Here is a 26,067-nt window from a genome sequence, read left to right as displayed (position 1 = left end):
GAGCACATTCTTTGTTTTCCTGTACCCAATAGCATACTAGATTAAATTTGTGAATAATCTTCCCTATAGTTAAGTATGATAAAAAAGGCCAACACTTGAACAATAGTAGGAAATGCATATCATTTAAATGGATTAACTTTGTCAATAAAAACTAGGAATTGCTATGTTCCACTGTGCAAATAGAAATTCAAATAAGTATAGTGTACTTAATAAATAACAAGATAACTTTTTGAAAAGAGCATAAATGTGCATTTGACTTCCTTGCACTTTATAATTATAGTTTGCTACTTACTTCATTTTTCTGATACCATGTTAACTCTTCCAATGTTGTATATGTCTGCGACTTCTTCACAACATAAAATATGAGATAGCCACTTCCAGCAAGACAACAAAATATAAGAAAATTAGCTAACACGATAAGAAATCTCCTCAAGTGAATGTTTTCATCTTTTTGGTTTTCCTCTTCATCCACAATAGATTCCTGTCAAAATAACATAAATAAACATATTATATTATAGAGTTGGGTATAGACATGTTTGATGACAGATAGTATATGGCTCTTAAAACACTTCAGGGAAAAGGGAGACTGAAGGGGCGGACCAGTGTTGTTCCTTCTGAAATGTGTATGAGCGAGGAGTCTGAAATTCATGGAAATGAGGTGAAGTTTGTGAGTAAAACTGAAGATAACAGTTTATGTATTTGCTAAATATACATATCTGAAATAGTAATAACATTCACCGTCGTTTATCGAACTGGCAGAGATAGGCTTACCAGGAACACCAACAATAGTGAGGATGGGATACTAATGGGTGTGAACAATCATCAGTACAGCTTCTGTCTGCAACTCTAACCATGTCCAGTCCCGAGAAAGCCAGGAAAGACCCAAGGATAAACTCCAGTCCATTGTTGGAAAATTCCTGTCTAACGTTCTCAGATTCTGATCCATTCTTAGAACATTTTAGTCTGTTGTTCTATGCCTGTCTTCGTTTCCCTCACTCTGTCAATGCTGAGTCCAATCACCTTTGGGATGACACTGCTACTTATGCTATAGTATAACAGGTTGAAGGAAGCCATTTATTAATAGAAGATGAAAGCCTGCAGTGACATAAGCTTAATTATTCTATTGTTGGTTGGTCGGGTTTGAAGTGCTGGGCTCCTGAGGCCATCTGCTTCTGGTCATTATGCCTGCTGCAACCTTTTATTTTATATATTTATGTTTAACTTCAACATTTGTGGGCGGTGCGGTGGCACAGTGGTTAGCACTGCTGCCTCACAGCGTCAGAGACCTGGGTTTATTTCCCGCCTCAGGCAACTGCCTGTGTGGAGTTTGCACATTCTCCCCGTGTCTGCGTAGGTTTCCTCCAGGTGCTCCGGTTTCCTCCCACAGTCCAAAAATGTGCAGGTTAGGTGAATTAGCCATGCTAAATTGCCCGTGGTGTTAGGTGAAGGGGTAAATGTAGGGAAATGGATCTGGGTAGCTTGCTCTTCGGAAGGGCGGTGTGGACTTTTTGGGCCGAAGGGCTTGTTTCCACACTGCAAGTAATCTAATCAAAAAAAAATAAGGAAACTGCTTCGGCTCAGGTACTACTTTCTTAAAAATGCATGGGCTACCTTTTTAAAGTAATCATTTCTGAACTTTTAGAATTCTTTCCAAAACCATACTTCTTTCAGCGCGAAGGATAAAGCAGCAGATGTGTGGGAACAATACCTGAAAGTTGCCCTCCAAACCTCACACTGTCCTGACTGGGAACTATAACATTATTCCTCCTCTGTTACTTGGTCAAAATCCTGAAGGTCCCTTCTTAAAGCACTATAGATGTACCTACACCATGTGGACTTGAGGATACATGCTTTGATTGTTCAAGAGAATGTAAAGGGAAGCTGTAGTATCAAATAAGGGTCCATTGCCAAAGAGTCCATTGGAGCAGCACTACAACCACCTTTCTTTTGCAACGTGCAATAAATGGGCATTGGTGAAAGAGTTGTGATGACCTAGAGGCAGTATTTAGTTGAGATGTAACTAAGGATAAGGAAAACACGTGACCAAGTGGTTAAACAAAGACTAACATGAGAGAATGGGATTGAATGGGTGAGTTAGTATCAGCCATGCTTGCAATATGCCATGAGCAGCGTGGGTTTGTGACTGTTGTGTCATAACATTACCAGTGAGCAACAACATCAGATTGCTAATGCTCGTCTGGTACGTAGCATCTTGTAAAGATGGCACTCGTGCCAGAGTTGCTGGTCCTTTCTCGAAGATCCTGGCAATGGTGAGTTATTCCAGTAGTAGAATGGGGCAAGAATTGACCGAGAGGGTGACCATGAGGCAGGATAGGTCATTACTATGAGTTTGGTAATGTACAGTGAGAGCTGTTGCGAGGCCTTATGAAGAGAAAACCTCTGTGAAGCTCGGCAAAATGGACAGTGAAATAAAAGAGGTAAGATTCAGCCTGTTAGCAGTTACACAACTATTTTTGGTGCTAAGTACTGGGAAGGATGGTGTGGTGATTTAGAGCACATACATTGCAATGTTGAGTGAATTACTTCATGGTGAAATGTAGAAATGCAGTTGGCAAACAATTTGACTTAAACTCGTCCAAGCACAGAGAAATCCAGGGGTACACAAGTTTTGAAGGTAGCAAGATAAGTTAAGCAGCCTGCTAAGAAGATCTAAAGAAAGATCTAAAGAAATAGAAGCTTGGAGCACAAAAGTGAGAAGCTTAGACTAAATTTTTCTAAGATATTGGTTAGCCTTCAATTGGTGCATTGTGGCCAACTCTTGCCACTGTACTTCAGGAGGGCTGTGAAGAAGTTTAACAGATATTTTAGAATAGTGTCAGGAATGAAAGATTTCAAAACTACATTGGGCGAGGGCTCTATTCCATAGAGAAAAAAATGGTAAGGAGGGTATTGTGGAAGTGTTGAAAGTTGCATAAGGTTTTGACAGAGGAATCAATGGCAGAAGTATCAATAACCAAGGTTAAGATAATTAGCAAAAGAATCAAAGGCAACGTGACTTTAAAAAGTAGCAAGCTGTTATGATCTTTAATGTGCTGCTTGAAAGAATGGCAGATTCAGATATAATAGTCATTTTAAAGCATAACTTGGATATACATTTGGAAGGGGATATTTGCAGGGCTATGAGCAAAGAGCAGGGGACTGAGACTAATTGAATTGCTTAAATTGAATTGTAAGCATATAAATACTGGGGCTACAAGAGCAGCTAAAATGCTAGAAATCCTGTAGCAAGTGACTCACCACCTAACTCCCCAAAGCCATCTACAAGGCACAAGTGAGGACTGTGATGGAATATTCCCCACTTGTCTGGATGAGCACAGTTCCAACAACATTCAAAGATATTGTCCAAGATAAAGCAGCTCAGTTGATTTATATCACCTCTATAAACATTCAGACCCTCCATCACTGAAGACCAGCAGTAACAGTAGGTGCCATCATCAAATATGCACTTCAGAAATTCACCAAACATTCTGAGACAACACTGCCTAAAACCCCACTAGCATCTAGAAAGACAAGGTAGCAGATACTGTACATGGGAACACCACAACCTGCCATTTCCTCTCCAACACATTCACTGTCCTGACTTGGAAACATGTCACCATTATTTTACTGGGGCTGGCTCAAAGTCTTGGAACATCCTCCTAACAGCAGTTCAAGAAGGAGCTCACCATCACCTTCTCAAGAGCAACTCGGGATGAGCAAGATGTGCTCCCCTGAATGAATTAAAAACTATCTCTTTTGAAGGCCTGGTGCAATGAACAACATGGCCTCCTTTGTGTTGTGTTATTCTGTACTCTTCTGTGATTCTATAAATATAAAGTGACTTGCAGAATACTTCTGATTCATTGATTACATAGAGTCATAGAGTCAGAGAGATGCATAGCACTGAAACAGACCCTTCAGTCCAACCTGTCCATGCCGACCAGATATCCTTAACTAATCTCGTCCCATTTGCTAGCACTTAGCCCATATCCCTCTAAACCCTGCCTATTCATATACCCATCCAGTTACCTTTTAAATGTTGTAATCCTACTAGCCTCCACCACTTCCTCTGGCAGCTCATTCCATACATATACCACCCTCTATGTGAAAAAGTTGGCTCTTAGGACCCTTTAAAATTTTTCCCCTCTCACCCTAAACCTATGCCCTCCAGTTCTGGATGCCACCATCATAGGGAAAAGACTTTGTCTATTTATCCTATCCATGCTCTTCATGATTTTATAAACCTCTATAAGGTCACCCCTCAGCCTCCAATGTTCCAGGGAAAACAGCCCCAGCCTAATCAGCCTTTTCCTATAGCTCAAATCCTCCAACTTTGGCAACTTCCTTGTAAATCTTATATGAACCCTTTCAAGTTTCAGAATATCCGTCCAATAGGAAGGAGACCAGAATTGCACACAATATTCCACAAGTGGCTAACCAATATCCTGTACAGCTGCAACATGACCTCCCAATTCTTATACTCAATGCTCTGGCTAATAAAGGAAAGCATACCAAATTCTTCACTATCTTATCTACCTGTGACTCCACTTTCAAGGAACTAAGAACCTGGACTCCAGGGTCTCTTTGTTCAGCAACAGTCCCCAGGACCTTCCCATTAAGTGTATAAGTCCTGCTAAGATTTGCCTTTCCAAAATGCAGTATCTCTGAGATCTGCCACTCAGCCTGTTGGCCCATCTGATCAAGATCCCATTATACTCTGAGTTAACCTTCTTCGCTGTCCACTACACCTCCAATTTTAGTGTCATCTACAAATTTACTAACTACACTTTCTTTGCTCACATCCAAATCATTTGTATAAATGACGAAAAGCAGTGGACCCAGCACCGATCTTTGTGGCACACCACTGGTCACGAGCCTCCAGTCTGAAAAGCAATCGTCCACCACCATCCTCTTTCTTCTACCTTCGAGCCAGATCTGTATCCAACTGGCTAGTTCTCCTTATATTCCATGAGATTTAACTTTGCTAGCCAGTCTTCCATGAGGAACCTTGTCAAATGCCTTACTCAAGTTCATTTGGATAACGTTCATCGCTCTGTCCTCATCAATCCTCTTTGTTACTTATTCAAACAACTCAAGTTCATGAGACATGAGACATCTTTATCAAATTTTCTCATTATGGAGCAATCAATAATTTGGAAAAGGTACAGAAAATTATTGAAAATTACAGGACATTTAATTGCATGATAAATTCATTCTGCCCTCGAATTTGTACTTTCATGATTAAAAATTATTGTTGCAGCTTGAAAGGAATGTCTAATACAGCTGCAATGAGATGTAGTGGGGTGGGGGATCAAATTTTAGACAATTTTGCAGAATGTCACATCTCAATCCATTTCTGAGAAACTAATATATTTCTGCCAGGAATGGTAAGCAACCACATTTTTATATCACTTTAGCAATGGCAGATTATAAAGATGACATTTTCAAGAACAAACATTCAATACATGAGTCGGGCTGATTAATATTTGAGGTACAACAGAGCAAAAATAATACATCAATCAAGTTTGCAACTTTATTTCACCAAAATCCTTCTTTTTAAATTCTTTGTGAGGTTGCTACTTTAAGTTGTTGCAAACATCAGTTGTCAAAATGAATTAATATTCCCCTTTCACCATCTACCTTCTACCACTATCATTCCCACATTGAAACTGGACAGGAAACCTACCTTCACTAATCCTGCTCAGATTGAATACTGCACTATGTCTTTGTGACTCCGCTAGCATGATCATCGAGAATCAGCTAATATAAATATAACTTGGAGGTGCCAGTGTTCAACTGGGGTGGACAAAGTTAAAAATCACACAACAGGTTATTGTCCAATAGGTTTATTTGGAAGCACTAGCTTTCAAAGCGCCACACCTTCATCAGATGGTTATGGAGAATAAGATCCTGATCACAGAATTTACAGCCAAAGGAGTCCAGTATCACGGAGATGTGATACATGAAGCAATTTTAAATTAAATCTTCATATTTTAAAATTGGATATGCTGGTTTATGTTCTTTGATCTGTAAATCCCAATACTTCTTTTGAATTACATTCTCAAGATAGTTCAGCTTTTCTAACAATAGGTGTGAAGTCTGCCTGTGTTCCAACATAATAAACATGTATAAACATAGTATTCCTATGTATAAACATAGGAAGATAAATTTCTTATGGCATCATCTAGTGACCTCCATTGACATTGCTACTGTTGTCAAAGACCCTATTATCAATATCATGGGTATCAACAGGAGCTGAAATGGACCTGATGAAGGGCTTATGCTGGAAATATCGATTCTCCTGCTCCTCAGCTGCTGCCTGACCCACTGTGCTTTTCCAGCACCACACTCTCAACTGAAAAGGACCAGCCATTTTAACATCATAGCTACAAAATCAAGCCAGAGACTAGGTTCTCTACAATAAGTGGTTTACCCTAAAGCCCCTAAAAGCTTTTACACTATTTAAGTAGTTGCCCGACAGTGATGTTCATGTCATTTTCTTGGACAGTTACAACACCAAAGAAGTGAATACTTTCCAAAAACAGAAGTTTATTTAACCACCAGCTTTTTCACTGGAATCAAGCTCTCATATTCTCCACCATCAGCTGTAGCAGCCTATATACAGGATGTAATGTTGTAACCATTTCACTGCCACCCCCCCCCCCCCCTCCCCCCACCCCTACCAAGGTGATTTTCACAGAACCTTCATACTCTGTGGTCTTTACTATCAAGATAGACAACAACACCAATGTTGAACTGTCTCCTTTTTGTCACATACCATCATGAATTGGATACGTACTGCCATTTCTGCCTGACTGCTGAATCAATATCCTGGAATACCCACCTCACACCATTATGTGAGCAATATTGCTATAAGACTACAGTGATTCAAGGAGAAAGCCCATTTCTAAAAAGGCAATGGTTTCCTTCATTTCCAGGTAAGCAGAAGAGGAGATTCACTCAAATCAAGATAATTTTTAAATTATCTTACTAAAAAGTCAAAATAATGATTTAATTTGCCAGAGTTATAAACTTACCTTAAAGCTAGTTGTAATGGATGCAAACTTGTTATCAGCTGTTTCAGGATTTCCAATGAGGTAATCCCAACTTGTAAACATTTTCCAACTAAAATTGAAATCTCCATCATCTCCATCAACTCCACTTTCTCTTGCATTTCTTGCCATTCTATACAGAATGAAAATTGTTGACTAAACAGAAATTATTTAATTGAATATTTTGTACATTTATCAATACTTGAAATTTGCACCTACTGCACGGGTTTCAGATAATACTGAAAAATATTTCAAACTCTGTGGTTTATGCAACTTAAAACTTTTGGTTAAAACTGTTCATTAATTATTTTCTCTGAAATAACTGATTTGGCCTATTCCTTGTTGGATTTGATAACATCTGTGCAATTATTCAAACATTCCTTCAAATGTTTACTTAATACTTACGTTCTGATCACAACCATGAGACTATATCCAAATGATCCCACACCAACCATGAAATAAGACAATGGTAACCTATATTTGAAAACGCCGATCATACGTTCATTATTGTAATATCCATAGAAAAGCGCTGAGTATTTTATATATCCCTGCAAAATACAGAAGCATTTATGTTTTTAGTAATCATTGTATACATATACTTTAAAATGTTCAGACAAGGTCTTACTGCAAATAATGCATATAATCTGGTACAGAATATTTTATCAATCATCCACATATTAATGATTGAATGATGTTTCATTTGTGGCTGCCATAACAGTGTGTTTCATGCCACAGTTTTTAATGAGGTAATTAGGAAATAATAATTTACTTAGAATATCATAGTATAGTCAGACATTGTCAGCATAACTTAGCAAAATGGAAATCAGGTTTGACAAATTAATTAAAGAGAGTATCCAAGTTTTCCTCAGTTATATAAGGTTCCAATATCACCAGTAAGAATAATTTAACAAGGCTGCAAAGAAAGATTGACAGGTTAAGGAATTGGAAGCCACTGTAGTAGATGGAGTATAATTAAAATTTATATAATAAATAAAGGTGAAATTTGCCAGAGCCTTGCCAGACCAGGCAAGGGGAGACATTGAGAAGATCCTTCATAGTAACCTCAGCCAGTGGTTGTTGGCATCACACTGCATAACAAAACAGCCATCTAAGCTAAGTGAACCCCATACAGCATGAATAGAAAAGAGGAGAAAGTATTTTTGAGATGGTATGAAATATTTCAATGTTAATGGTCAAAGAGACCTGTGCACTTTCATACAAGAAGTGTAGAAATTTAGCGTATAGTTTATAAAGGCAAATGGCAAAGGGGTTGAAGAGAAAGGAGAAGACATTCAAGGAGATTGGAGTACAAGAATAAGGAATTCTTGCTGCATTTGAAAGATCACTTTTGTAATACTGTGAGCACTTTTGATTTACAGATTTAAAGCCTTGGATGTGGTGCAACAAATGTTGAATCAATTGCATCTTTGATGGTGATGCGTATAATCTACGAGTGGCTGTAAAATCACTGAGTATGATGTCAAAAGAAGCCTCAGAGCTAAGGAGAGTTTACAAACAAAACAATTTAACAGTTAACAAAGTGAATAGCATGTTGGGTTACGTAAATCAAACATTTGTGTACAAGTTAGAGAATGTAACAATGAAAATGATCCAAATCGGAGATTGATAAAACAAGGCCAAGACAATGGTGCTGGAGCCAAAGAGACACAATCCTCAGTATCAATATCAAGATTAAATATACAGAAATATACATGAATATATACAAATGTTACCTGGACAATTACTTTAAACCAAATTGTGGGAATACAATTACTGAATGAAGATGAAAAATAGTGATGGATAATTTTAGAGCTGATATCAGGGCATTCATTTTCATACTATTGCGACTGCATAATATCATGATGCATACATTTTAGAAATATAGTGCTGGATCTTCCAAGAAAACGCCACTCTTCTATTTATGCAAGGAGGGAGCTCCACATTTCTGAGAGGAATTTCTGATCAGGACTTATGGAAAATAAAGAGCATGAAAGCATGAGAAGGGTTAAAGCATGAAGACCACTGGCGATCTGTTGCAAGGGGTTTGTGAAATGCTGCACTAGTCAAAAGGTCACTGTGGCAGGATGGGATACAAATAGTGGAATGCTCCTACACCAATTAGCAGAGTAAGGTTGGGGTTGAAAGGTCACTATGGCAGGCTGAGATACCAATAGTTAGTAAAGTCAGCCTCACCTGCTAAATATTATCATGGCAGGTTGGAACAGGTTGTGACAATAAATATTTAGGACAAGACGTTAAATATGAAATTAATTGTTAGTAGAGTCAGCCTGCTTGAGACCCTTGACAATAAATATCTAATCAGTAGTTAGTAGACCCTGCTTAAGACCCTTGACAGTAAAATATCTAATCATGACATTAGAACAATATTAAGTAGGGTCTGGGATGGAAGACCATTGTTGCAGAGGTGACAGTAAAATGTCTAATTGTGACACTGGAATAATATTAAGTAGGAATGTAGGAGAATGAAGGATCTGTGACTCTTTATACTTTTTTTTATCATGTTTTTGTTAGCTTATCAGCATGCCCAACTGTGTTAGTCAGAATTACTTTAGTCCAGCTATACAAAAAACCAATGATGCTAGTTCCCATGGTCTCTCTAGTTCTGCCACATAGTTCTTTCGTAACACAGAACTATTCTCTGAAATCCCAAACCCCAGACCACCACTTTGAAAACTGTTGTCAAATGGTAAATGCTTAAGAGAGGTATGATGTTAGGATGAAGGGAGGGTAGGATGCCAGATGGGTGCAGCGGTAGGTTGCAAGGTAAGTAGGGTGTCAGTTGAGTAGAGTGCCAGATGGGTCAGGGTAGGGCACCTGAAGAATGATGCCTAGAGTGAGTAGAGTACCAGGGTGCAAGGTAGCATAGAGCGGTAAATGATGCAATGTTTACAGCAGGGCCATGGTGAGCAGGATAAATTGACAGTGGGGTATGTCAAATCCAGGGGAGCAACTCTTGTTCCAATGGTAGGGTAACAGTTCTCAGGGGTGAGGGCAGTGGCTTATGGTGTGTGGGAAGTGTGTTTGCAGTTGGGGCATGTGAACTATGCATGAGGTCAATTGAATGATAATTCAAGAGTTAGACCGTGCACTTAACAGATCATATTATTCCTGACTAGCTATTTGCCTGCTCTCACTGAAACCCTCCAAATTCTCTGATTTAATTCTGGACTTTTGGAAGGATCCAGGTGAAGAGGAATTGCCTAGTGGAATCTTCAATTTCTTGGGCAATTCCCTCAGAGTCTGGTATGATGGTCTCTACAGTCTCATATGCAACTCCTATCTATGCTGGAATTATAACTCAAAAACAGAAACTGCTGGAGCAATTCAGCATGGCTGACAGCATCTATATTAACATTTCAAGTCCAGTGACTCTTCATCCATTCTGAAGAGTCTGAAGAAGACTCCCCATAGATGCTGCCAGACTTGTTGAGTTTCTCCAGCAATTTCTGTTTTTATTTTCAGAACTCCAGTGTCTGCAGTTCTTTGGGTTTTTTTCTCTCTTTGTATTATGATGCTGGAATAATGGCTGTCTGGTCATCCGATTCGAGGCCATTATTTAGTTTATGGATTGAAATTTTTAAATGTATGATAAGCGAATATAGCTTTTGAGAACTTGATAAACAGACCTAAAGTAATTGCAATTCAAAGGGCAACACTTATTTGCTTAATAAGGCCAGAAATGGAATTGGGAAAATACTAAGCAATGGATGATCCCTCTCTGAGATTCTTGAAGGAGATGGGAAGTATACATCTGTCCATAAGGAGTTTAAATTATGCTTATGGATTTTCAGAACAAAGGAAAAGCTTGACATTTGAAGATAACTACTTTAAAACTTTAATCTAGTGTATCACAGGAATGCTACATTGCTGTGGGGACAGATTCCAGGGCAGTTTTCTTGCTTTAGAGTTTATTTATGAGCTTTTCCACAGAAGCATTTATTGAATCTTGAGAGCATCTTTGAGAGACAAACAGAGACATAATTTGTCAGAAGCAGTAGATCAGTAGCACAGGGGCAAAGAGTGATCAAGTTTGTTTCGGAGTCACTCTGCAAGAAACCAGTGAAGCCCATGCTAGGTGACACTCCAATACAGCACTGAGGGAGGGCTGTGCTGTTAAAGGTTACATCTTTCAGATCAAACACTAAATCAAGTGAGCATCTCCCCTCTCAAGTGAATTTATAAGTTCCTATGGCACTCTTTTCAAGAAGACCTGGAAATGTATCTCCATGGATGTGGCACATATTTATCCCTCAAGCAATATTACACAACCACGTTTTTTGGTCATTATCACATTTCTGTTTGCGTGAGCTTCTCATGTGCAAAATGGCTATGTATTTCCCATGTATTGCAAGTATTGGAGTGTATACACTCCAAAGGTACACTTCAATGACTGTAAGTCACTTCGAGCCATCAATTGTCCTGAAACACACTTATAAATTCAAGTTTTCTTATTTCTTTCACAAACAGTATCAATTTGTGGGAAAAAAAATCCATATACATAGTAGAGGCAAAACCTTTGAAAATGTTGGCAAGCAATTAGACGATATAATTGTGCAAAGTTATTGATAGCTTATTAGCATATCTGCAGGCTCACCCCAAACTCCCAAAGTACTGAGAAATCCATAGCAGTTGGCTGTTCTTTCCTTGGCACAGTTTTCCGAGGTATGCTGCCATATGGTAGACCCATCAACACCTAAAGTTGTAATAAAGGTGCATAAGATGTTATCATCATATTTTACCATTTTGGATCTTTTTTAGAGGTAGATGGATTTGGGGGGTTCAGCTCTGTGGAGGTAACACTTTATTGAAAGTTCAGAAAGTGCAACAGGGACTCTTTTCCAATAAAGGATTTGATTCAGTCAAGTACCTAGCAGGATACTTGTGCTGTTACTTGACAGAACCTTATGAGTTTTATGATATATAGAGAAAACATACCAGGGCCACTAGTTTAGTTTTGACACCAACTGCTGTCTCACAATGTTGTAAGTGCACAGTCTTAGTGAGGGGATGAAGGGCATGGGAGACAGATTACAGAGGTCAGGGATGACATTTAGAGGTGTCATTGCCTCTGATGATGGGTTCAGGGGTCATAGGGAGGTCTGCCATGTTCCCTGATACTACACTAGCAGAAAGCTTCCTGCTTGATGATGGTGGTCTGGGACCATTAAATGTCCATTCATGCATCACCTCTGAGGTTCAATAAGCCCAAGGGCAGGCTAGTTGCTGAATGATTGGGCAACAGGGTATGAAGGGGGCAGGAAGACCAACATCTGTATTTCATGAGCCTTCAAAATCTCCAAAGGTGAGGCCTAAATCAAGTTCCAGGAGGTATTAAGGCTGATGACCAAAAGTTTGTTTCAAGGGAAAGGTTTTAAGGAGCAGTCCATAGGAGAAAAGAGTAAAAACGATTGGAGAGATTTTGTGAAGAAATGTCTTTAGAATTTCAGACTTTGCAGATGAGGGTGAGATCACTGGGATAATTAAAATCAGATATGTCTCCAAAGCCAGAATCGGAGGCATAAAGATCATGGAGGGATTTAAAAGTATATATGGTACCTTAAAATCAACCTGTTGCTTTACTGAATTCAATGTAGGTCAATAAACGTAGATGTGATGAGTGACAGGATGAGGTGTGAGTTAGGTCTCAAGACAGAAGAGGTTTGAATGAGCTCAATGTTACAGAGGATAAAAATAACCTGGATGCGAGCTAGGAGTGTACTGAAGTAATTAAGTCCAGACTACAAAGGCAAGAATGTCAGGTGCAGCAACAGTTGAGTGAGACAGTGTGGAATCATGCATTGTTGTGAAGGTGGAGCTAGATGCTCATGGATGTTCATCAAATGTGAAGTGAGGAGCTCCATTCATTTTTTAAAAATATAATCTGGTGATTTGATTGTGTAATATGAGAGGATAATTCAAGGATGTTACTGAATTTAATTTCATTTGACAAAAGATGTGAGTGTTACCTTTTAAGTTACAAATAAGTTGACATGATTAATCCTGAAACATATTCAAGCATGACAGATTTACCTCTGGAATTACAACCAGGCCAAAGGTTAGACTGAAAAGAACCAGATTAATCCCATAGAGCCATCGTAGAAAAATGAAATATGAAGCCACTGAAGAACCAAAGTGACCTGTAATAAAGGAAATACTTCCATAAATCTCAAACAGTTCAAAATTACTTTTGAAAATATGTAGATTAAATGTGCACAATGTCACTCACACATTCAATCTGTTTACATGCATAAAATTTCAAAGTGAATGAACAACAAATAATAGTTTTCAATGCTCAACAACAGGCTGCTCTTACTTAGCACCTTTAGCAAAATAAATAACCTCAGGTCGTTTCACAACAAAAGGAAAGGAGGAGGTGTAACTGATCAGGAGTATCAAATAAATTAGGAAAGTGAACTAAGATACAATTAAAGTTATAAGTTTAGTTGAATATGTTACAAGTGGAGGGAGATATAGTGAGTAAGCGAAGTTTTCATACAAGGCTCCAGAGTTCCATGAACACAGCTGGGAAGTCAGAGGAAGAAGTGATATATAAAAAACCAGAGCAGATAAAATGGAGTTAATTGTTGTTTAAGAGGGTTAGCACCTGAAAGGGTTTACTGACATCAAAAGATAAGCTCCATCCAAAAGAACTGTTCCTGGGAGGAGCTAAGTGCTTTTCTCACCAAAGTGCATAAGAGGCTTCACAACTTGTATTCGTGAAGTCCACACTTGTCTTGCACACTGATAGCAATGAATGTCCATGTGCTCATTTAATATTGAGAACTTGTTTGCAATAGTACTAATCCGTAGACATTCGGTTTAAGCTGCACTGCACCATGGTGTTCAAAGCTACCACCATTGTGTGATTCAGTATTCATTGATTCAATAACTCCCACAGATGAGTCACCATGAATGCCAAAGTAGATGGAGATATCATGGGATCTCTAGTCAGCCCTGCTCTCACAAACATTTTTATTGGGTCTCATGAGAAATGTCTCTTCAATAGAATGACAACTAATTGCCCACCACTTATACATTTCATATATGTAGAAAGCTTAAATAAAGTTTGACAGTTAACTGTCAGTTGTCATTAACTGGAGCATTCTCCTTGGCAACATCTCTACAAATCAGAATCCACTTGATAATCTACCACACTCTCCTCTCATGCACTATAAACATTATTTTCCATTTACATTGGTATTTCTTGTGAATTCTCCTGATGAGTGCAAGATGGAAGTATTTAATATAATGTGGCTCTTTATCAGCAGTACTCAATGATATTCCACTACACTGTAACTAAAGTAGTAATGTGAACTTACATTTAAATTGAGCCTGATGTCTCACAAAAGACTATCAGGTATCTCAGATGCTATGTAATTAACTATTAAGCTACATGTAATCAATCCAGTTACTGTGCATTAAGTTCTAGCAAAGATATTGTGTGGGTATCCTACCCAACACAATATCAGTAGCTTAGTCTAAAAATACCAATATAGATTGGTAGCAGGGAACCTACCCACTGACATCTGCACTGGTAGCTCCATCGTTAAAACATTTATGAGTTGTTTGAGCATAAAAATCTGAGGGTCATATATCCAAAATATTAATAGAAGCATCTCTGTAAAATATTACCTCAGAGAATTGCTGACACAATGAGGAGAATTTGAATGAATTCTGGCAAAGTATACCAGTCATTATGGGTCAGTCCCTAAAAAAATGAATGAACCTTCAAGTTTGTTGCAGCATAAAGGAAGTTCTTGGAGAGAAATATAAAATTGAACTGAGTTTATAGCTTAACTCATGTTGTTAGGGTGACTTGCTTTGTTTATTTCCATTATATAATAAAATTTGTTTTTGTTTAAAAAAGAACATGAAATCTGTGTACTTCTGCCATAATTACTAAGTGTTTAGATTTCTCTTTAAATGTCAATGGTCTCTAGCAGGATCATAGCAATATTTCGCACTTCACTGTCCAGTATTTCCTTGAGAAGGTCACCAAATTTTGTATTCCATGATAGCTGAAGCCAAAGGGAAGAAGCCAGAGTAAGCACTTAACGTCATGATGATTTCAGGTTTCACCTTGGTAGCCCGTGGCATTGACTGTATGCACATGGAATTATCAAAATGGCATCCACCATGGCCTGCAGTGCATACATATTCATGTGTAGCAGACACAACTTTGTGCCTAAGATAACATTGGTACCATTGAAAATATAGACATTATGCTACTAAATGTTGCTGCTAATATATTCATTGTGCAGATACAAACTTACTCTCAATTTCTTTTATTTTCATCTCCCAAGGTATACATGAAGTCTTAAAATTCTCAAAGTCCCTTTTAAATTTGATCCATTTCTAAAATTTAAAAAATGCAAATTATTGTTGGCCTTCCATAGTCCTACGAAATATAAATGTATACACTTTAGAATGTAAAGCATGCTTGCGCAGATGGAACCCAGAATGAAAAACTAATTAAAATTATTTGGTTCAAAACATTGTCCACATAGTGTTCCTTTATGCCTTCCTCCTATCTTCATTGAACTATGGGTTTTGTAAAATAACACTGCATATAAACTAAAAACTAATATTGTTTACATTTATCTTAAACTTGTTATGAAATCAGAATGGATTAGGCATCCAATATATTCCATTAATTGCTTTGTTGTTTTAACATTTGTTGTTAGAACAGTAATAACAGCATATTAGTAAGCTTTTGTTGTTCCAATGTGCTGTGCTACTTTGTGGTAAAATTTGAATTTGTGTCATTACGTGCATTCTGTACTTAGACCACATAGAACAAAAGGCTCAGCCCATCAGCCAAGCTGAGTTGCAAATTTCTTGTAAAATAAACTCTGAAGCCCACTTGGTCATTTTTTTTTGTCGGAAGGAAATTTACCAAAAGCTGACAATAATTTATTTTATCATATTAGCAATTTCTTACCACAATGTCTACAATTTAAGACAACCACTTGACTTGTTCTATCTAGCTCCTAATTTACAAGTACTTTGAAATGAGCTCTGAGTTATGAAAGGTTGTAGCATCGGTTGCTGGGACAGATTATTCTATAGTCTTCATGAACTGAGATAACACTTGTCTAAGCTAAGCCGATGCCACCAGGTCATCCAATTCTGGTTGGCAGCTTCTTGCACTGTTGAGGGGAGTTAATCCAGGTGTGGAACTGCAAGGAGCCTTAAAGAGGGTGGAAACACTGTTACAGTTATAAGATTCAACAACATCTATGACAGCTCTTTACAACCCATTGGTGGAAGGCACAAGCCAGATATGTTGCAGATTGGTATCAATGGGCACAGAGCGCATAATAAAATATAAATATTGATTAAAATAAAAGGAATGTCAGATACTAACCTTCATCATCATCACTTTGTAGGCATAAAACTTTCTACCTTTTCCCTTCCCAAGAGCACCTTCAAATTTCTCTACAAATGCCTGAGATTCCCTGATAAATGTAAGTTAAAACTGAGTTAATAAGACAGCAGCTGAATGAATGATCATTTGCATGATTATGCAGAAACATTAAATCAGTTACTTTAATGTAGTAAGTTTCCTTTTCATACGCCAAGCTTTGGTCCTTATGGTTGCTATTAGCTTCTTCTTTTCTTCCACCTCTTCCAAGACCTTGGCAAGTTCACCCTCTGACAAGGAATGTTCACTGTCTGATGAACTTGATGAGGAGCTGCAACAAAACAGGAGAAAAGGTGTACCAGTTAGAAGCAACTCAAATTCTGGATGAAACTCAGGGTAATTATTCGAGGAGATGTTCATTTTTACTGCCTGGTTAAGTAATATCCATGGAGACTATAAGAAGGAAACTGGCAGGGAAAATTGCATGTTTCTGACAGAATTACATTACCATTCATTTCTACAAGCCATAAACCAATAAGATTTATCTCCACAAAATATTATTTTATACAGTTACGTTGATTAACAAACAACAATGCAAAAGAAATCTGTATAAAACTGTGTAGAGATTGCAGCAAGGTCAGTCAGGTGACCTTACAGAATATGTGTTCCCTGATTGGGGCTATCACTTTGGTCTAATCACGGAGCCCTGGCTGACGGTTATAAACAGAAGTGTCAGAGGTTCTGTTCACACTGAGAGCTGGCTCTGAGGAAGCTGGACCAGTGTCAGGTACTATGCACATGTAAATAAAGGTGGACTCGGTGATGGGATACCGGTCTCTGTGGAGCTATTTCACTAGCAACGAGAGAGAAAAATAGACTCCTGAAGAAATTTGCTTGCAACATCTGTGTTTGAGTTCGGATAAACATTTCTGCCATCATGCTGTTATTTGGGAAGCTTGACTTGTTCAATTCCATTGTCAAAGTCTGGGCTCAATATGTGGAAAGAGTGTGTTTTTTTTTCCAGGCAAGTGATATTGGAGGAGATGAAAAACAAAGTGTAATTCTCCCGATGGCGTGTGGACTTAGAGCTCTTTTGGTTATTAGGTGCCTAACATTTCCTGAAGCACCATATACCAAAACATTTCAAGAATTGATGGATTTAGTTACGGAATATTATAACACCAAGCCTCCTCTAATTCTCAGATGCTTTCAATTTTACTCATCAGTTCAAAAACCAGGGGGATCCGTGTTGCGATTTTTGGTGAGGTTAAGACAACTGGCAGAGGAATATGACTTTGGTTTAACATTTAATGAGATACTGTGTGACCGTTGGTATGTTCAATTAATGATGTCACCATGCAAACTTGCCTATTAGCTGAAGCCCAACTAGACTTCAAACAGGTACTACACTGGCTTTGTCATTGGAAATGTGGAAAGCGGAGCACATGATTTATAGGGTATGCCGATAGGAGTGGACACCACACCAGTAAAGCACAGTACAGGTGCTTCAGCCCTTGATGTTGTGCCGACCTTTTATCCTACTCTAAGATCAAACCTACACAACCTTCATTTTACTATCATCCATGTGCCTATGTCTGTAATGTATCTGATTCTACTGCTACTACTGGCAGTGCATTCCATGCACCCACCACTCTCTGTGTAAACAACCTATCTCTGACATCTCCCCTAAACCTTCTTCAAATCACCGTAAAATTATTCCCGCTTGAGATTGCCATTTCCACACTGGGAAAAAAGTCTCTGGCTATTCACTCTATCAATGCCTCTTATCATCTTGTACATCGCTATCTAATCACCTCTCATCCTTCTGCGCTCCAATGAGAAAAGCCCTCGCTCCATCATCCTTATTTCATAAGACATGCGTAAAAATGCCCTCCAGTCCAGGCAACAACCTGGTAAATATCCTCTGCACTCTCTCTAAAGCTTCCACACCCTTCCTATAATGAGGTGACTAGAACTGAACACAATATTCCAAGTGTGGTCTAACCATGTCTCTATAGAACTACAGCATAACCTCACAACTCTTAAACTCAATCGCTCTGCTAATCAAAGCCAATGCACCATACACCTTCTTAACAAATCTATCAACTTGGGTGACAACTTTGAAGAATCTATAGACATGGATGCCAAGATCCCTCTGTTCCTTCACCTGCTAAGAATCCTGCCTTTAATCCTGTATTCTGCATTTAAATTCAAATTCCAAAATGAATCAGTTCGCACTTTTCTAGGTTGAATTCCATCTGCCACTTATTAGCCCAGTTCTGCATCCTGTCAATGTTCCATTGCAACCTACAACAGCCCTCCACACTATCCATCACTCCACCAACCTTTGTGTCACCGGCAAAATTACTAACCCACCATTCCACATCCTCATCCAAGTTGGTGAATTATTACAGAAAGTTCATACATAACCTGGGCTCCAGCCTAGCACCCTGACATCTGCTATTGAAAAAGGGTCAGCCTTAGAAATGGTCTCATAGCCTAGATATAGACCTTTAAGCAATGAAGAAGCAGCTATCATTGTCTAAAGTGTTGGCACATTATGATCCCAAGCGATCTAGTGTTGACATGCGATGCATCCCCATACATCACTCTAAGGTTGTGTTGGCTCATAGATGTCCCAATACAGAGGAACCACTAAAAGCCTATGCCTCTTGGACTTTGGTGATGCATAGTTAAAATAGGCCCAGATAGAGACAGTAGGTTTGTCAGTAATCTTTTGATATGAGAAAGTTATACTATATCTTTAGCACAAAAATTTGTAATAGTACCAGACGACAAATTCCTGCTCGGGCTGTTCAAAGAGGACAAGGCATTGCCACCCTTAGTTTCAGGTTAAATTCAGCTGTGCGCTCTAATTCTAAGTGCAAACCATTCCAAGTTGGAACACCTTCCAGGAGGCCAAGTGGCAAATGCAGATGCCTTGAGCCACCTCCCACTCGCAGATACATCACTGATGGTGCCACCACTGGAAGAGACCATTCTGGTTTTAAACTTTCTGGACACATTTCCAGTCTCCACTGACAATATCAGACCGTGGGCACAAAAAGGTGTGAGGGAACAGAGGGATCTTGCGGTCCATGTCCATAGATTCCTCAAACTTGCCACCCAAGTTGATAGTCCTGACAATATTAAAACAGCTGGCAGTGATGGGGGAAGCAAAATGTCTATTACAACCTGGACCTGGCGAGACCAGATCACCGTACATGGCAGCATTTGATTATGGACAGCAAGAATGATTGTCCTGAGCAAAGGTTGATGCCAGATATTGGCTGAACTCCACCAGAGTCATCCAGGGGTTTCCCAAATGAAGGTATTGGTGAGAAGTTATGTCTGGCGGCCAGGATTGGATGCAGACTTAGCTGCATTGGTGAGGCAATGCCCAGAGTGCCAACAAGGACAAAGATTATGGCCAGCATCTCCCCCCACAATCATGGGAATGGCTGGGTAAACCCTGGACCCAGTTTCACATGGACTCTGCAGGTCCTTTCTTGGGCGGAACGTTCTTAGTCATTGTGATGCCCACTCAAAGGAGTTGGATGTTCATAGAGTTCATTTGTCAAAGTTAGGGGTAACGATAGAAAAGCTGCGAGTATCTTTTGCAAGGATTCACAGAAGTGTTGGCCACTGACACCAGGGAATTCAAGTATTTCCTAAAAGCTCAGCTCCATACTCTCCATCGTCTAAGGGTCTGGTGGAAGGAGCAGTCCAAACTTTGAAGGCAGCCTTAAAGAAATAGCAGACAACTTCACTTAATGCCAAACTGAGCTGATTCCTATTTGATTATCATAATATACCACAAGCAACAAGAGGGATAGCTCCGCAGAATTGTTAAAGGGGAGCAGTCACAGCACCAGGTTAAATCTGATCTTCCCAGATCTGGAGAAAAGGGTGAAATGGCATGACGAATGCCAATGCAGGCACAAGACTCCGCTAAGCAAGGGAAACAGTTTACTTCAGGACACAAAGGTTGGTGTAGGAACCATGGGAATGGCCTGGTGTGGATAAGAGGCATGGTCAGCGTGAGGGAGAAAGTGAGGACTGCAGCACGGTCAGCGCGAGGTCAGGACCTATGACATACGCAGACCTGAACAAACATGTGAACCACATGAAAGCTACAAACTCACAAAAGGGGCAGATGCAAAACATACCCAGCCCTCAGAACAGCCACAAAGGCTGTCAGAACCAACCATCTAATGTTAAAGAAACCTTGGAGTTGAAGATGGAGCCACACTAAGATGGATGTCACAGCGTCGACAGCTTTACCACGTGAAGAAGAGATGAGTTTCTTCTGAGATGCTCCGGGGTAAGAGGAGAGCTTTAGTCTGATACACACTGCCTGTATCCGAGGCTGAGAGAGGAACTGGATCTGACCCATAAGAAGCTACAAGAACAGGCCCACGTCCCTGAATTAGAGGGGGAGGGTTGTAGTGATTGTATTGAGGTCAGCCAGGTGGACCTCTAGAATATGAGTTCCCTGAATGGGGCTGTTAACCTGGTTCAATCAGGGAACCTTAGCTTACAGGTATAAACAGGAGTATGCCACGATCAGGCTTTGCTTTTTTACTCGTTCCCTGGCCACATGGTGCTTTTTTCTGGTGGTGGAAATATTGAATAAAATTATTTGCAGAATGGTGTCTTCACTATAGATATGTGGAGACTGTTTAAGGAACAGTTGTTGCAAGTGATGAATAAATATGTCCCTCTGAGACAGGCAAGAAGTGATAAGATAAAGGAACCTTGGATGACGAGAGCGGTGGAGTTTCTCGTCAAAAGGAAAAAGGTAGCTTGCATAAGGTGGAGGAAGCTAGGGTCAAGCTCAGCTCTACAGGATTACAGGCAGGCGAGGAAGGAGCGTAAAAATGGTCTGAGGAGAGCCAGGAGGGGCACAAGAAAGGCTTGGCAGAACGGATTAGGGAGAACACAAAGGCATTTTAAACAATGTGAGGAATAAGAGAATGGTCAAAGAAAGAGTAGGGCCGATCAGGGATAGCATAGGGAATTTGTGTGTGGAGTCTGAGGAGGCAGGGGAAGCTCTAAATGAGTTTTTTGCTTCTGTCTTTATGAAAGAAACAAACATTGTAGTGAATGAAACCTTTGAAGAGCAGGTGTGCATGCTGGAATGGATAGAGATAGAGGAAGCTGATGTGTAGAAAATTTTGTCAAACATTAAGATTGGCAAGTCACCCGGATCAGATTTGTCCTCGGCTGCTTTGTGAAACGAGAAATGCAATTGCTTCGCCACTTGCGAAGATCTTTTCATCCTCGCTCTCCACTGGAGTCGTACCTGAGGACTGGAGAGAGGCAAATGTAATTCCTCTCTTCAAGAAAGGAAACAGGGAAATCCCCAGCAATTACAGACCAGTAAGTCTCACGTCTGTTGTCTGCAAGGTGTTAGAAAGGATTCTGAGGGATAGAATTTATAACCATCTCGTAGAGCATGGCTTGATTAAATGCAGTCAACACAGCTTTGTGAGGGGCAGGTCATGCCTCACAAACTTTATAGAGTTCTTTGAGGATGTGACTAGAAAGGTTGATGAGGGTCGAGCTGTGGATGCAGTGTATATGGACTTCAGCAAGGCATTTGATAAGGTTCCCCATGGTAGGCTCATTCAGAAGGTCAGGAGGAATGGGATTCAGGGGAACATAGCTGTCTGGATACAGAATTGGCTGGCCAACAGAAGACAGCGAGTGGTAGTAGAAGGAAAATATTCTGCCTGGAAGTCTGTGGTGAGTGGTGTTCCACAGGGCTGTGTCCTTGGGCCTCTATTGTTTGTCATTTTTATTAATGACTTGGATGAGGGGATTGAAGGATGGGTCAGCAAGTTTGCAGACGACACAAAGGTTGGAGGTGTCGTTGACAGTATAGAGGGCTGTTGTAGGCTGCAGCGGGACATTGACAGGATGCAGAGATGGGCTGAGAGGTGGCAGATGGAGTTGAACCTGGATAAATGTGAGGTGATGCATTTTGGAAGGTCGAATTTGAAAGCTGAGTACAGGATTAAGGATAGGATTCTTGGTAGTGTGGAGGAACAGAGGGATCTTGGGGTGCAGGTACATAGATCCGTTAAAGTGGCCATCCAAGTGGACAGGGTTGTTAAGAAAGCATATGGTGTTTTGGCTTTCATTAACAGGGGTATTGAGTTAAAGAGTCGTGTGATCCTGCAGCTCTATAAAACTTTGGTTAGACCGCACTTGGAATACTGTGTCCAGTTCTGGTCACCATATTATAAGAAAGATGTGGATGCTTTGGAGCGGGTTCAGAGGAGGTTTACCAGGATGCTGCCTGGACTTGGAGGGCTTATCTTATAAAGAGAGGTTGACTGAGCTCGGACTTTTTTCATTGGAGAAAAGGAGGAGAAGAGGGGACCTAATTGAGGTATACAAGATAGTGAGAGGTATAGATAGAGTCGATAGGCAGAGACTATTTCCCAGGGCAGAAATGATTAACACGAGGGGTCATAGTTTTAAGCTGGTTGGAGGAAAGTATAGAGGGGATGTCAGAGGTGGGTTCTTTACACAGAGAGTTGCGAGAGCATGGAATATGTTGCCAGCAGCATTTGTGGAGGCAGGGTCATTGGGGACATTTAAGAGACTCCTGGACATGCATATGGTCACAGAAATTTTGAGGGTGCATACATGAGGATCAGTGGTTGGCACAACATCATGGGCTGAAAGGCCTGTTCTGTGCTGTACTGTTCTATGTTCTATGTTCTATGAGTCCCTGAACTTACACATACACACAGCACAAATGCTGTGGGGAAAAATCAGCACAATTGCTGTGTAGTAGCAGAGTTTCAGAAGTCCTGTTCACTCTGAGACCTGGCTCTGAGGAAGCCGGACCAGTGTCAAGTATTATGCACGTGTCAATAAAGGATGACTCAATAATGGGATATCAGCTTCTGTCGAGTTATTTCAAACTGTGAGTAATATTTACACTGCTGTGAACTGCCGATACAACCCTAAAGCATAAAAGAGGCCAGATAAAATGCCTGGAAGTGATTTATCTTCTTTATGCTGCAGTAAACTAACTACTCGTGGCAAACAGAAACAGATGTTCCCAATCTTGCTGAATGCTGAAGCCAACCATTTTCTTCACTGGCTGTAGACATGCTGTGAATCCACTTATACAAAAGAGTAGTGTAGAATTGCTTTTCTGACTCCACTAATTCTCATCTTGCCAAAAAAGTCAATGCATTAACAAATAAAAATCAAACATGTTTTTTTAAAAGCAGCCGTGTATGTCAGCCTTGGCTCAGTGATAGCACTGTCACTTTTGTTCAAAGGTTGTGGGTTTAAGTCCCATTCCAAAAAACTGAATTCAAAATGATACTTGACAGGTCAAGGGATGGAATATACTGTCAGAAGAACAATCTGTCCACAAGGTATCAAACAGAAGCCCCCTTTCGCTCCCTTAGATGGATGCAAAAGTGCCCATGAATTTATTTGAAAAGAAGTTGTGTTTTCCAAATGTCATGCTCAATATTATTCCTCAACCAATATCATTTTAAAGTGGCTGTATTTTCATAGGGTTTTAGAGGGGCTTCCCATGTATAAATTGGCATCTATGCTTGTCTGTAATATAGTGAATGCATTTCAATCAAAGAGTGTGGTGCTGGAAAATCACAGCCGGTCGTTCAGAATCCGAGGAGCAAGAGAGTTGACGTTTTGAGCAAAAGCTCTTCATCAGATCTCCAGCACCTGTAGTCCTCACTTTCTCCTAGTGAATACATTTCATAACTACTTCATTGAGCATAAAGTGCTGTAGGATGTCCTAAGGTTATGAAAGGTGCTATATCCCAGCATTCCATTAGGAACAGCGTATCTCCTGCTTATGCACGTGAACTGTAAGTTAAAGTTGTTAGTGTTACCACTTGCACCTACACCACACTGTAATTGGACGTTAGAAGCAGAAGTGGCTTCACCTTTTCTGTCCCACTCTCCATTCCACTTGTCATCCTGTTTGTCATCCCTATTCTACACCCCCTTTGCCGCTCCTCTCACTGCCTCTCTCACCAATCTGCTCTCTGCTTCCCTTGGTGATTTGGTCTCGTGCTGCGGTGTGAACAATTTTCATCCCAACTCCTGCATCTAAATTTTGTAACTCCTATGCTAAAATAGGTAGATTAGTTGCCACAATGTCTTTAGCAGTACAATTTAGAGACTGAATATTTCTGGTGTTCTACAAATTGTTATATGGCAGTGTTTTTGCAGGAATCACAAGCACTGCAATGACATGTGTGGTGAGTGTCCGACTCCCCATAGTTGGGTTGGGAGCAAATATGGTCATCAACGAACTCAATACCAATCTTTAATTAACCCACATATGTCCATTTTACTATTAACCATATCCCAACCTATCATTTCCCTACCACTGAGGTTAAACAGAACTTGTCTGTGATTGCTTCATCATGGGAAAAATGTGATAAGTGTGGAGGGAACATAACAAGGAGGATACGCTTGCTGGATGATAACTACTATTATTGTGAGAGGAATCGAACATAAAAATAAGTATGTTTTGCTTCAGTTACACAGTGTTTTGGTGATGCCACATAGAGTCTTAGAGTCATACAGCTTGGAAACAGACCCTTCGGTCTCACTTGTTCATGCCAGACATAATCCCAAACTCAACTAGTCCCACCAACCTGCTCCTGGCCCATATTCCTCCAAATCCTTCCAGTCATGTACTTATCCAAATGTCTTTTAAACATTGTATTTGTACCCACATCCACCACTTCCCCAGGAAGTTCATTCCACATGAAAGCCACCTGCAGTGAAAAAAGGTTGCCCTTCATGCCTTTTTTAAATCTCTCTCCTCTCACTTAAAAAAATGTGCTCTCTAGTCTTGAAATCCCCCATCAGTTTTGGTCTCCTTATGTAAAGAAGAATGCAAATATATGCAAGATCATTCAGAGAAGTTTTACAGGATTGGAACCTCGAATGCAAATGTTGCCTTATAAGGAAAGATTGGATAGACTAGTTTCTGCTTGGGTTTTGAAGAATACGGACATTGTGGAGTTTACAAGAGCCCGAAAGGTCTTGACATGGTGGCTGTGGAAAACATATTAATTCTTTTCAGTGGGTCCAGAACTAGGGGATGAGGGTTTTATTTTTCTCTCACACAATTTTACCACTTTGAACCCTTCTGTTTCAGAAGGCAGTGAGAATGGTGGGGCCATGGGATATTTCTAAGGCAGGTAATTCTTGTGAGGTAAGGGAAATACAGTTTATTGCAATAAATTGGAATGTGGAATTCAGAACACCACATTCCCTTACTGCTGATATGAGGAGACAGAGCTTTGTGCCATACTCATATTTAGTTTTTCTAATGACTGCCGTCAGTGATGCAATCCATATGTTATTAGAACATATCCAGTTTGATGGATAAGTCAAATGGTACTCTGAGGAACGCACGTCCCCTGAATAGGACCTGAAAGGTTATCAATTCCTGTGACCCTGGCGAAAGCTTGATCGATTAGTATCCATTCTTGACATTGAGCTTCATAAAATGCTTGGCACCTGGAGACTTGGAATTAAATTCTTTTACAGTAGGAATCCTGTGTGAGTATTTTTTTCATTGCAATACTCAGCCACATTAAATCTGAATGTATA

At 39.9% G+C, this 26,067-nt stretch overlaps 1 protein-coding gene across 1 annotated transcript in view; it reads right to left on the bottom strand.

The window, feature by feature from the left end:
* The window catches only part of tmc2b (transmembrane channel-like 2b), a 74,870-nt gene extending 56,282 nt beyond the window's left edge, over positions 1-18,588 (bottom strand). Inside the window, exons 1-9 of the mRNA XM_072591269.1 lie at positions 18,557-18,588; positions 16,622-16,756; positions 16,441-16,531; positions 15,347-15,428; positions 13,104-13,210; positions 11,668-11,766; positions 7,458-7,600; positions 7,038-7,185; positions 293-481 (exon numbers count right to left, since the gene is read on the bottom strand). Coding sequence (XP_072447370.1) covers positions 293-481; positions 7,038-7,185; positions 7,458-7,600; positions 11,668-11,766; positions 13,104-13,210; positions 15,347-15,428; positions 16,441-16,531; positions 16,622-16,756; positions 18,557-18,576 — 1,014 coding nt within the window. The 5' untranslated portion in view covers positions 18,577-18,588. The remainder of the gene's footprint in view (positions 1-292; positions 482-7,037; positions 7,186-7,457; positions 7,601-11,667; positions 11,767-13,103; positions 13,211-15,346; positions 15,429-16,440; positions 16,532-16,621; positions 16,757-18,556) is intronic.
* Between the last annotated feature and the right edge of the window lie 7,479 nt (positions 18,589-26,067).

Source organism: Chiloscyllium punctatum, chromosome 2 (assembly GCF_047496795.1).
Source record: "Chiloscyllium punctatum isolate Juve2018m chromosome 2, sChiPun1.3, whole genome shotgun sequence".
Taxonomy (NCBI): Eukaryota; Metazoa; Chordata; class Chondrichthyes; order Orectolobiformes; family Hemiscylliidae; genus Chiloscyllium; species Chiloscyllium punctatum.
The sequence above is the reverse complement of the archived record's forward strand: the minus strand, read 5'-3'. Positions and strand labels throughout refer to the sequence as shown.